Raw genomic sequence first — 12,683 nt, 5'->3', positions numbered from 1 at the left:
TACAACATCCCTAAAACAGCACCTTAGGATGGAAGTTCTAAGTCATCAGGAATAAGATCTGGTACTAATTTGGGGTCCTAAGATGTCAGATGAAGGCATAAGGAAGAAAGGCAAGATTTTAAAAGGTATGTCAAAAGAGTATACTGTTTGAGTACATTTATATGTGTGAACAACCAAAACTAACTTACGGTGACAGAAATCAGAAAGGGGGCAGGATGGTACTAGCGAACGGAAGGAACTGATGGGAAAGGAGCACAAGAGAACTTCCTCTAGTAATGGAAATGCCCTACATCTTATTTGGGTGGTGCCTATATACAAATATGGTATAAACAATTGACAAAACTCACTGAACTGAACACTAAGATCTGTGCATTTTATTGTGTGTGAATTAAACAACAAATGGGAAATTCATGTAGCAAGAAGGGGAAAAGCTCTCAACATAAGCCTGCAAACTAAAATCCCATAACACATGAGAAAAACCAATTTAAGAAAGATAGCAAATAAACTCAACAACTGAGGCAAATATTTACAAAATGGAAATAATATAGCAACACTAATATTGCTCCAAAAAAAATGTTTAAGATCCTCCAAGTGATACTGAAAATGTTATGTCCATGAGAATAGAATAAGAAACTGGCCAGGATGGTGGCACTCATAAGCAAAACCAATTAAGGAATCTGAAAATGAAAGACAGTGTTATTAAAAAAAAAAAAACATTTGTTATACTGGATAAACTCAAGACTGAACAGAGTTGAAGAGCAAATTAGTGAGTTGGAAGATACAGTTGACAAATTCACCCAGACACAGCACAGAAAGAATAAAGAAAAACATGAAAATGAGTTTGAGACAGCAAGCAGATTGCATATCTCCAACATATCTCTAACAAAAACTACCAATGGATATCCTTAAGCAGACATATGTGTACCCAGTGGGACTAGACAAATTAATACACAAAAAGTACTATGGTACTTTTGGCCACCAAGATGGCCACCAAGGATCCCCACTTTCTGGAATCATGCCCTTGTATAGTCCTCTTGAGTGTGGGCAGGACTTAGCAACTTGATTCCAACACAGAGAAAATGGCAAAAACCATAGGATGTCACATTCAAAATTAGGCTCCCCAAAGATGGTGGTTTCTATCTTACTGGTTCTCTATCTACTTCCTCCAAGGGAAATTAGGAGTCATGTTGTGAGTTGAATGGGCCTGTGGATAGGCCCATTCACTAAGAAACCGATGTCTATGGCCAACAGGAAGTAGGGGAGGTGAGTAAGCTTGGAAGAAGATCCTTCCTTGGTTGCCTTTAGATGACTGTGCCCTTGGATACCTTGATTGCACACTTGTGAGAGACTCTGAGCCAGTTAAGCCATGCCCAGATTCTAGACAGAAACTGTAAGATAACAAATGGAACTTATTTTAAACTATTGAGTTTGGTAATAATTTGTTAGGCAGCAATCAACAAGCTGGATTTAGAAAAGTCAGAGGAACCAGAGATCAAATTGCCAACATCCGTTTAATCATCGAAAAAGCAAGAGAGTTCCAGAAAAACATCTACTTCTGCTTTACTGACTATGCCAAAGCCTTTGACTGTAGGCATCACAACAAACTGTGGAAAATTCTTAAAGAGATGGGAATACCAGACCACCTGACCTGCCTCCTGAGAAACCTGTATGTAGGTCAAGAAGCAACAGTTAGAACTGGACATGGAAAAACACACTGGTTCCAAATCGGGAAAGGAGTACATCAAGGTTGTATATTGTCACCCTGCTTATTTAACTTATATGCAGAGTACATCATGCAAAATGTTGGACTGGATGAAGCACAAGCTGGAATCAAGATTGCCAGGAAAGATACCAATAACCTCAGTTATGCAGATGACACCACCCTTATGGCAGAAAGTGAAGAAGAACTAAAGAGCCTCTTGATGAAAGTAAAAGAGGAGAATAAAAAAGTTGGCTTAAAACCCAACATTCAGAAGACTAACATCATGGCATCCAGTCTCAACACTTCATGGTAAATAGATGGGGAAACAATGGAAACAGTGACAGATTTTATTTTGTTGGGCTCCAAAATCACTGCAGATGGTGACTGCAGCCATGAAATTAAAAGACACTTGGCTCCTTGGAAGAAAAGCTATGAGCAACCTGGACAGCATTATTAAAAAGCAGAGACATTAATTTGCCAACAAAGGTCTGTCTAGTCAAAGCTATGGCTTTCCCAGTAGTCATTTATGGATGTGAGAGTTGGACTATAAAGAAAGCTGAGTGCTGAAGAGTTGATGCTTTTGAACTGTGGTTCTGGAGAAGACTCTTGAGAGTCTTGGACTGCAAGGAGATCAAGCCAGTCAATCCTAAAGGAGATCAGTCCTGAATATTCATTGGAAGGACTGATGCTGAAGAGGAAACTCCAATACTTTGGCCACCTGATGCAAAGAACTGACTCAACTGAAAAGCCCCTGATACTGGGAAAGATTGAAGGCAGGAGAAGAAGGGGACAACAGAGGATGAGACGGTTGGAGGTTAGATGGCATCATCGACTCAATGCACATGAGTTTGAGCAAGCTCCGGGAGTTGGTGATGGACAGGGAGGCCTGGTATTCTGCTGTCCATGGGGTTGCAAAGAGTCAGACATGACTGAGCAACTGAACTGAACTGAACTGAGCAGTCAACAAGCAGCTTGGTGTATGTTAAACATAATGCTAGCCTTTACAATCATTCCCATTTCATAGATGAGGAAACTGAGGTGTCATGAGGTTACCCAAAGTTATCTATAGTAAAGGTGGAGCCAGGACTAGAACCCAGGATTAGAAATCTCCCAAAGCCCCATTCTAAGTGGGTATGACACCCTGGAGGAAATACCTGATGGCAGCCCCTGAACAATCTTTTCCCTGGGGACACTGATGGTGACGGGCTGGTAGACTTTCATCAGGTCCTTCAGCTTCAGGTCCCGAGCTGTCAAGGAGTAGTTGTTGGCAATGGAATCACTGGGTCCACTGTGGTGGTGCTGCTCTTTGAAGGGTGCAGCCAGGGTCCATGATGTGCGTTGCATCAAGGGGGGATAAAAGCTGTGCGACATGACTGTCTACAAGGGGAGAAATGCAGAATGAGTCATGTGAGGGACATCATGCAGGGATCCTGGGCTCCTCTAAGCCAGACTCCACTCACATTGAGACTCATGCCATCCCACATGCCTAACATTCTGCACACTGAGTGCAAATACTTTCGAACGGACACCAATTTTACCTCTCTGACCACTGTGAGCATGCTTTCTGATGGCAAGGATAACAGCTTATTTTCAACATGCAGTAAATTTGTGATCAGGTTATTTACATTTATTGTCTTTATTGTTATGTACATGGCTATTAGGTAGAAATAATTGTTCTCATTTTATAGTTGAATATGCAGAAGTTCAGAGAATTTAAATAATGCTGCAGGTAACTGAGAAGGCCAGATTTGTGCCACTACATAGCTCTTTTTCCCATTGTGCTATAGCCTCTTCCAGTGGCAGAAATGACTGAGGCCTCTAATCCTACCTGTCAAGTCTGTTTGACCCCCAACTGTTACCAGCAGAAGAGTAGCAGCCAGGTGAACGTACCTTATAGAGTTCAGACGGTTCTTCATTAGCAGAAGCAGGCAGAGGGGGCAACTCTGGCCGCATCTGCGAGTGGCTCATGTGATATATGGAGTCACTTTTGGGGATCTGTGGGAAACAAATACAAAGCCACTCTTCAGGAAATTAGGAAAAATTTCCAAGCCTCTGAGGTGCATAATGAGTAAAAAGTTCCTCAGAAAAGGATTTAGGCACAAAGTTCTCCCATAAAGCACCCTTCTTACCACTATCCATTGGTTTCAATTCTTAAGAGTTAATGTCTCTTCTCTAGCATCTCCTCATGGCTACCCTTCTATGAGCAAATTAATGTATTTTTCCCCTGGGAAGAACCCAAATCTGAGGGCACTCCCAACTTCCCTACCCTGGGTTGTAATTAAAGGGGTTGACTTAAAAAAAAAAATTGACTCTTGCATTTCACATTGGCAAAATTCCAAACAGAAATTTGCTTATGCAGTGATATAAATAACTCTGTGCTTCCTGTGAAAAAGAAAGAATATATTTAGAGTGTGGGTGATTGAGTCCACCATTCAATTCAGGGAGTGTGTTCTTGGGAGTGAGCCTCAGACAGAGGTGAACCTGTGGCTCCCATGGCCACGTGCAGTTCCGAGTGCCACGGGTGGAGTTCCTCACGCTGGCTCCCAGCATCAGTGCTTCTTCACCTCAGAGCTGATTTCGGGGTTGAGAGGTGCCCTGTGTTTCTTTCCTACACCCAAGCCCTAGAAGTAAGACAACAACTTCATCTGGGGCTGTGATGGAGGGAAACCTCTGGGCTGGATTTACTGAGAGATGCTGCTATACAGTACTTTAAAGGTAGTTTAAAGAGATCTGCCTGGAGAAGGCAATGGCACCCCACTCCAGTACTCTTGCCTAGAAAATCCCATGGATGGAGGAGCCTAGAAGGCTGCAGTCCATGGGGTCGCTGAGGGTCAGACACGACTGAGTGACTTCACTTTCACTTTTCACTTTCATGCACTGGAGAAGGAAATGGCAGCCCACTCCAGTGTTCTTGCCTGGAGAATCCCAGGGATGGGGAAGCCTGGTGGGCTGCCGTCTATGGGGTCACACAGAGTCGGACATGACTGAAGTGACTTAGCAGTAGCAAAAAAAAGAGATCTGCCAGTGCAATTTTGGCTCTGTGGTTTTTCACCTTAGGCAATGAATGTGGACTGAACTCTTATGTAAGATGAGACATTATTAGATAGATTTGATTTATTTGGGTCAGCAAATTAAGTCATGCAGGGTAACTGGCAGAAGGTAGACATGTAGGGGGTAAATGAGTCAGATGTTAGTCATCCCCATGCCCCATCCAATTCCTCACTGATGACTCAACCTCATAAAATAATAACATTAACAATAATAACATCTGCCATTATTCCAAATATTCTAAGGTTCATAGGGGATAGGTAGGACATTTTGTTATTGTTGCTGTTGTTCAGTCACTAAGTCACATCTGACTCTGCAACCCCATGGACCATAGCACGCCAAGTCTCCCTGTCCCTCAACATCCCCTGGAGTTCACCCAAGTTCATGTGAATCAGTGATGTTATCCAACCATCTCATCCTCTGCCATTCTCTTCTCCTTTTACCTCAATCTTTCCCAGCATCAAGGACTTTTCCAGTGAGTCTGCTCTTCGCATCAGGTGGCCAAAGTATTGGTGCTTCAGCTTCAGCATCAGTCCTTCCAATGACTATTCAGGGTTGATTTCCTTTAGGATTGACTGGCTTGATGTCCTTGCTGTCCAAGGGACTCTCAAGAGTCTTCTCCAGCACCACAATTCGAAAGCATCAATTCTTCTGTGCTCAGCCTTCTTTACGGTCCAATTCTCACATCAGTCCGTGACTACTAGAAAGACCAGAGCTTTGACTATATGGACCTATGTCAGCAAAGTGATGTCTTTGCTTTTTAATATGCTGTCTAGGTTTGTCAAAGCTTTCCTTCCAAGAAGCAAGCATCTTCTAATTTCATGGCTGCAGAGATCATCGACAGTGATTCTGGAGCCCAGGAAGGAAAAAAATCTGTCACCGCTTTCACTTTTTCCTCTTCTGTTTGCCATGGAGTGATGGGACTATAAGGTAAGGCAAGACATACTAGCCATGAAGAGGTGCTTTTAAATACACATTATTCTGCATCCCAACACATGGGAAATGGCAATTGTTTTGAGAATGTGTTGATTTTAAAATTAAATAAAAACTTGCAAACTCTTAAAAAAATGCATACTGAGCCTGGGAATTTAAAAAAATATAATAGGTTCACTGATCTAATGGCCTAATTCAGTGGTTTCAAAAATTGTGGTACATCAGACCCACTAACAGAATCAGGCTGCTCAGGCTCACAAGATGACCTTATTGTTCTGCTTAGAGAACTTGCTTTGTTGATTTAAATCACTGTGTCTGTCTCTCTGCTCTTGACCTCAGTTTCAAGGATATAAGAGTCAACCAACCACATCCAAGAGCCTGCTCTTTCACTACTGAAGTTAGTATCAAGATCTGCACTTAAGAGGTGAACAAAATGAAAAAAATCAGCATCAACCTGAGAGGAATCTGGTCATCCAAGGTAGATTTCGGCAATAGTATTTTCTGGGAAATGAAATCATTCATGATTTCCTTCAGGAGTTCAGATGTACAACATATACTGATTGATAAGTTAGGGCTGCCTGCATTTTATGGTCTGTGGTAATATTTCCCTTGGCCTAGCTTTTAAATCTGTTTCAAATAAAAGTCTTCATAAAAAAACAATAAACAAAAACAGATTTTGGACATCTTAAGTTACAAGAGAGGGAACAAGTAGTTGAACCAAAAAACCCTGACCTTTTGCAGTTGAGGAGAATATTAACATTATTCAGGAGGTGTTTTGGCATTTATGTTTCTGTTTATGGTTAGGATAAACCTGATTTCAGCCCTCAGACATTTTGGAAAGTTACTAGCAAAGCAGGCAGAATATAGCTCTAGTGGACATAACTGGCTCTACTCCAATTTCAGTCCATGTTGTACAGTGTCCAGCACCTGTGTCCAGGCCAGAGCATGTGATACAGGTCTGGCCAATCAGAATACTCTCTCCTCCAGACACTATGATTGGTTCAGGGATAGACAGGTCACCCAAGGTGGGCTGATCATAGTTGTTCTTGACACTTTTGCTAGAGCCACTGGGAAAGAGGTAGTCTAAACAGCCATCTTTGCTTTATGTGAAAAAAATAAAAGCCTTCCTTAGGCTAAAACCATCATAAAGCAGAGCAACAGAATGAGAAAGACTCTCAGTGACATCATCTGGACCCCAGGAACCAACTTGGACTTCTCAGTTACTTAAGCCCATAGATTCCTTTTTGGATTTGAGTCAGACATATTTATGTCTCTCTGTATTGAGAGTTGGTCAGCCAAGAGATACACACAGAGGCAGCTGAGTCATCATAGAAGGAGAAAAGCCATTCTTGGGAGAATAAAGAAAATGCTAGTGCCAAGTCGCTTTCAGTCATGCCCAACTCTTTTCGACCCCATGGACTGTAGCCCACCAGGCTCCACTGTCCATGGGATTCTCCAGACAAGAATACTGGAGCGGAAGCAAAACAACATTTTGCAAGAAAGCAAACTAACACTGAGCATTTTGCAGAACATAATGGAGAGAAGCAGAACCTCTGAAAAACAAATTAAACTTTGAGCTGGTTCACAGGCACAGATTAAGACTGATACATATAGAAGTGTAAAAACCATGATAGCAGAAAACAGCTCAGTTCATGGAACAGGCTGATGTATATGGGGCACACACAAGATCAGCCGATCTGGAAGTCAATTCATAGAATTTTCTTAAACATACTTGGTTAAGAACTCTCTGTGGCCCCTTCAAGGTGGAAGAGCTGGAGATCTGCAAGACCTACCTGGCTACCCAGAACAGTTTGTTAAAAATATTAATGCTTAAGTGTTCTCTCTGGTAAATAGCAGAGTGTTTTCACTTCAGGGGTAGGCTCAGTAATTGTCAACAAATTCACTTTTTCCCCCCCTCAACAAATCAACTTTAATTTTACAAAATTTTGATTTAAAATGCTCCTCTGGACACCTCAATATATGGCAACTTAATGGAGCTTAGCTTTTCCACCAGGATTCTGGCACTTAGATTGGGTAGAACTGTTCCTTTCAGGTGCCTTGTTTCTAACTGTACATGATGTTTGCAAGTCTTTCATGGAAACAGTTCCCAAATGCTGACTTGAGGACGTGGGACAGCAGAATCACTAGAATCTTAGTTGAAAATACAGATTGCAGGGCTCTACTTCGGACCTTCTGAATCAGAATCTTTGGGAATGAGGGCAAATCTCCATATTTTCAAGAGACTCCCCAGTATATTCTTACGTACATCCAGTGTTGGGAGCTGTTGGATGGAATATATGGTCTAACGGCCTTGGAAAGGAAGGGAAAGAAAGGTGTCTCTTCCTGAAATTTTCTCAACAAAACCTGAAGATGTCCAAAAGCCTAATGCATCACAAAGCATAATTCAAGGACATAACAACAAAAAATTAAAATACATGCTTGCTCAGGGGCTTCCCAGGCAGCTCAGTGGGTAAAGAATCTGCCTGCAATGCAGGAGATGCAGGAGACATGAGTCCATCCCTGGGTTGGGAATATCCCCAGAGGAGGGCAAGGCAACCCATTCCAGTATATTCACTTAGAGAATCCCACGGACAGAGGAGCCTGGTGGGGATAGTCCATAGGGCTGAAAAGAGTCAGACATGACTGAAGGGATGGAGCATGCAGGCAGGCACATGCTTGGTCAAGGAGATCTAACACGGCTATTGGTTTGTGATTGAAATGCCTCCTTTCTACCAACTTTCAAATTCCCTACGTGCTGAAAATACTACAGGCATAAAGAAAGCTGAGTGCTGAAGAATTGATGCTTTTGAACTGTGGTGTGGCAGAAGACTCTTGAGAGTCCCTTGGACTGCAAGGAGATCCAACCAGTCCATCCTCAAGGAAATCAGTCCTGAATATTTATTGGAAGGACTGATGTTGAGGCTGAAACTCCAATACTTTGGCCACTTGATGCAAAAAACTGACTCATTTGAAAAGACCCTGATGCTAGGAAAGATTGAAGGTGGGAGAAGAAGGGGACAACAGAGGATGAAGTGGTTAGATGGCATCACCGACATGATAGACACGAGTATGAGTCAACTCCAGGAGTTGGTGATGGACAGGGAAGCCTGCCGTGCTGCAGTCCATGGAGTTGCAGAGTCGGATACAACTGAACGACTGAACTGAACTGAACGAAAAAAAGAAACACATTTTAAAATTCACGCCTACCTTCTGAGATGAGCAATCCGTGTCATTCATGTTGTCCATTGTAATTGGACCTATTTAAAAAAGGAACAACGAGCTCTTTCAGTTTCTTCCTCTTCTATCAGTGGCTCTGAGATTCACACTTCCTCATAGCATAATGGGGATGTCACAGATGATGGAACTTTACAGATGTTCTGAAAGCTCTGTTCACAGGGCTGCCTCTCTGAGGTCATAGACTTCAGCCCACTGAGCAGTTTCTTGGTAGAAGAGGAGAGAAAGGAAAGCTGGAGAATGAAACAGCAGCCTTGGGTTTCTGATGGCTCTGTACTGTGGCTTCCTGCAAAGGCCACACTTCCCTTCCGCTGAGTGGCCCTTCTCTTGGAACTTTTTCAGGAACACACTGAGTTCACAGTAGAGGAAAATCTGAAGCAGAGTTACACACTAAACAGAAAAGAGGGAGGAAGCAACTCACCAGACTATCTCTCTGGGGCCTGAATTCTTTTCTCCTCCTCTCAGGTTATTTTAACACTGGAGGAGCTTGTATCCAGGTCCTGGAGCCAGTCACAAGGCTTCAGCGTCTGTTGCTAGGGAAGGAGGGGCCTCTGCTGTGCCCAGATACAAGACTGGGCTTGACTCAGCTCTGTGTCCAGGTCTCTCCCTTTGCTGGAGGCCATCTGGGCAGCAGGAAGTTTTGGTGACAGAAAGGAAGATGGGAGGTGTTAAGCAATGATCCAGGTGGTGAGAGGCAATTAAGAGGCTGTGCCTTTGGAGGAGTCTAAAAGCACACAGAAAACTGAAAGTTGCTCAGTTGTGCCTGGCTCTTTGCAACCCCATGGACTACACAGTCCCTGGAATTCTCCAGGCCAGAATACTGGAGTGGGTAGCTGTTCCCTTCTCCAGGGGATCTTCCCAACCCAGGGATCAAACCCAGGTCTCCCACATTGCAGGGGCATTCTTTACCAGCTGAGCCACACGCAAAGCCCAATGCACACAGAGTGGAGGTTAAATTCTTGGGTCCTAGAGTCATACAGGTCTGGGTTCAGATTCTGCCCTTCCCATTAATTAGCTATGTGTCTTGAATAAACTGCTTGATCTTTCCAAGTGTCCTTTATAATGTAAAATGCCAAAAATGTGACAACCTACCTCATAGGTGGGTTTGAGAGTTTAATTAGCATTAGCCTGTAAAGCAATTTGCACATAGTAGAAGGATGACCAACTTGTCCCAGTTTCCTGGGAACTCCCTTAGTCCTGGGAAGACTGGGACAGTTTGGTCACTCAACACAGTAGGCAGTCTGTAAATGTGGCTAAACATCATTCTCATGATAAACACAGAAACACATATATGCTCACACACGAAAGATATGATTAACTGCTATGCCATTTAATCCCTGGATTGGGAAGATCCCCTGGAGGAGGGCATGGAAACCCACTTCAGTATTCTTGCCTGGAGAATCCCCATGGACAGAGGAGCCTGGTGGGCTACAGTCCCTGGTTGAAAAGAGTCAGATACAACTGAACAACTAAGCACAGCCCACAGACATTCAAACCACATTAAGTGGTCACTTTCAAAATTCTTTTAAAATCAAATTCGATTTACTGAGCTCTTTTGGGAGACATGCTTCTATATATGTTTTTTCATTCAATTCCCCCCCAAACTCCATGATGTTACCATTTTATGATTGATGAAACAAACACTGAGAAAGATATATAACTTATCCAAGTTGCCAGGACTCACAAGTAGTGCTGACACAATTTGAACCCTGTCCTTATGACTCCAGAGTTCAGTGTTCTTTCCAGAAAGCGCCTGCCCAGAACACAAACATTTCTAGATCTTACGATGAGCATTATATAGTACCAAGTACTTCTACTTCTCCTTCTTCTTACTTCTTCCTCAAAGTTTGGCTTTCCATACTTAGAAAATAACCTTTAGGCTCCTTATTCCTTACACTTGCGTTCTCTACCATAAAGTATACATAAAAGTTTCAAATAGTGTTTAGAATAAAGGAGCCAGTGACAGGGTTTGAGACTTTAGACAGAAATGGGGTTACTACTAGGTCTCCTATAATAGGATATGAAACCCCATGTCTCACAAAAAAAACCCAGCAGCTGTAATCTAACAAAATAAAGTACTTTAGAAAGGACCTGGTAGGGCACCCATGAACCCCATGACCTTCTGGGTAAGTAGAGAACATGCCTCCTTCTGAAATTTTGTGTGCTTTAAAGCTTTATGTGTATACAAAAACATCAAAGTAATAATCATAGCTTTCATTTCTTGATATATATCAGCTGGGGGCACTGTGGTAAGCACTTAATGAGTATCATGTTTCCAAATCTTCTCAACAATTTGAGAAAAGTGAAAGCGGAAGTGAAGTCGCTCAGTCGTGTTTAACTCTTTGCGACCCCATGAACTATAGCCCTCCAGGCCCCTCCATCCATGGGATTCTCCAGGCAAGAATACTGGAGTGGCTTGCCATTTCCTTCTCCAGGGGATCTTCCAGACCCAGGGATCAAACCTAGGTCTCCCGCATTGCAGGCAGATGCTTTAACCTCTAAGCCACCAGGGCAGACCCCAACAATTTGAGAAGATAAATACAATTATCCCAAGTTTTATAACTGAGGAAACTGAGAAACAGGGAGGTTAAGTAATTTGCCCATAGCCACTCAGCTAGGTCAATGGCAAAGTTGGAACTTGATTATGGTATCTGCTCCATGGTTTTAACCAAAAGCCTACATGTAGTCTTCAGAAAGATAGAAAATAAATAAAATATCTGCCAAAGACAATGAAAATTCCATCACCTCTCCTCTAACCCAGACCACCTCACTAGCACCAGAATTGTTTGCTGACTTAATCTGCTGTTCAATAATTTCCAAGTGAGGATGCAGGCCTCAAATCCCTTAACTTCAAGCATATAGGGTTGCCAGATAAAATACAGGATGCCTATACATACTCATATGAAAAAGTTATCTGTTGCTCACTTGAAATTCAAACTGAACTGGGTGTCCTGTATTTTTATTCGCTAAATCGGCAATATGGGAGAAGAGGTCAGCTCAGTTCTAGGTTATCTTCATCTTTGTTAACAGTTTAGAGTCTCAATCTATTGCCGGAATTTTTCACATATTTCTAATTCAGGGTCCAGTGCTTCTGGCAGATCTTTACTGAGGCTGAAAATAGTTGCTTAGCCAGGATAAGTAACTGTGGAAAGGTGTAGAAGAAGCTGCACATGGCTTTATTTTATTGACCCATAACACAGCAAGAGCCAAGTCTTTGTGTTGCAAATAGATGCTAAGATTCCCACCATCAGGGAATATATAGTGTTGTACAGGAGTCAGCCAACACACAAGGAAAAGCAAAATCTGTCTGTATGGGCAAAAATGGGAGTGGAAGGAATTAGAAGATTCACAGAGTCACCCCTAGATGGTATCCTTGAACAAAATTTCCAACAGAGGCCTGACAGCTTTCCAAAGCAACACCCACCAGGGAAGGAGGGGTTCAGTTATGTTCTAAAGGAAAAAACCCTCCAAAAAAAAATAATAATAATAAATAAATAACCAACCCTTTCCTGGGTGGGACAACCATCACACCTCAGCTGAACAAAAGGCATGAAACCAGACAGAACTGCCTGAAACGTAAAAATTTAGGGACACATCTGTTTGTCCTCCTATCTTCACCATTAGCATCTCCCTTTCTTGGCTCTTGCAGAGTTAGGAGTTAGAGTAGGATCCTTTAGCTTATTATTATTATATACCCTAAGCTTATTTCTCAATCCACTAGCCTGATTATTTCTAGAAATATTAGTTGGTAGAACTAATACATCCT

The 12,683-nt window shown here is 42.4% G+C and overlaps 1 protein-coding gene across 1 annotated transcript in view; it reads right to left on the bottom strand.

Annotated features, from left to right (window-relative positions):
• Positions 1 to 9,453, bottom strand: part of DNAH3 (dynein axonemal heavy chain 3) — a 247,929-nt gene extending 238,476 nt beyond the window's left edge. The window contains exons 1-4 of the mRNA XM_070362916.1: positions 9,339 to 9,453; positions 8,891 to 8,940; positions 3,593 to 3,697; positions 2,857 to 3,079 (exon numbers count right to left, since the gene is read on the bottom strand). Coding sequence (XP_070219017.1) covers positions 2,857 to 3,079; positions 3,593 to 3,697; positions 8,891 to 8,929 — 367 coding nt within the window. The 5' untranslated portion in view covers positions 8,930 to 8,940; positions 9,339 to 9,453. The remainder of the gene's footprint in view (positions 1 to 2,856; positions 3,080 to 3,592; positions 3,698 to 8,890; positions 8,941 to 9,338) is intronic.
• Between the last annotated feature and the right edge of the window lie 3,230 nt (positions 9,454 to 12,683).

Source organism: Bos mutus, chromosome 25, assembly GCF_027580195.1.
Source record: "Bos mutus isolate GX-2022 chromosome 25, NWIPB_WYAK_1.1, whole genome shotgun sequence".
In the NCBI taxonomy this organism is placed as follows: domain Eukaryota; kingdom Metazoa; phylum Chordata; class Mammalia; order Artiodactyla; family Bovidae; genus Bos; species Bos mutus.
The sequence above is the reverse complement of the archived record's forward strand: the minus strand, read 5'-3'. Positions and strand labels throughout refer to the sequence as shown.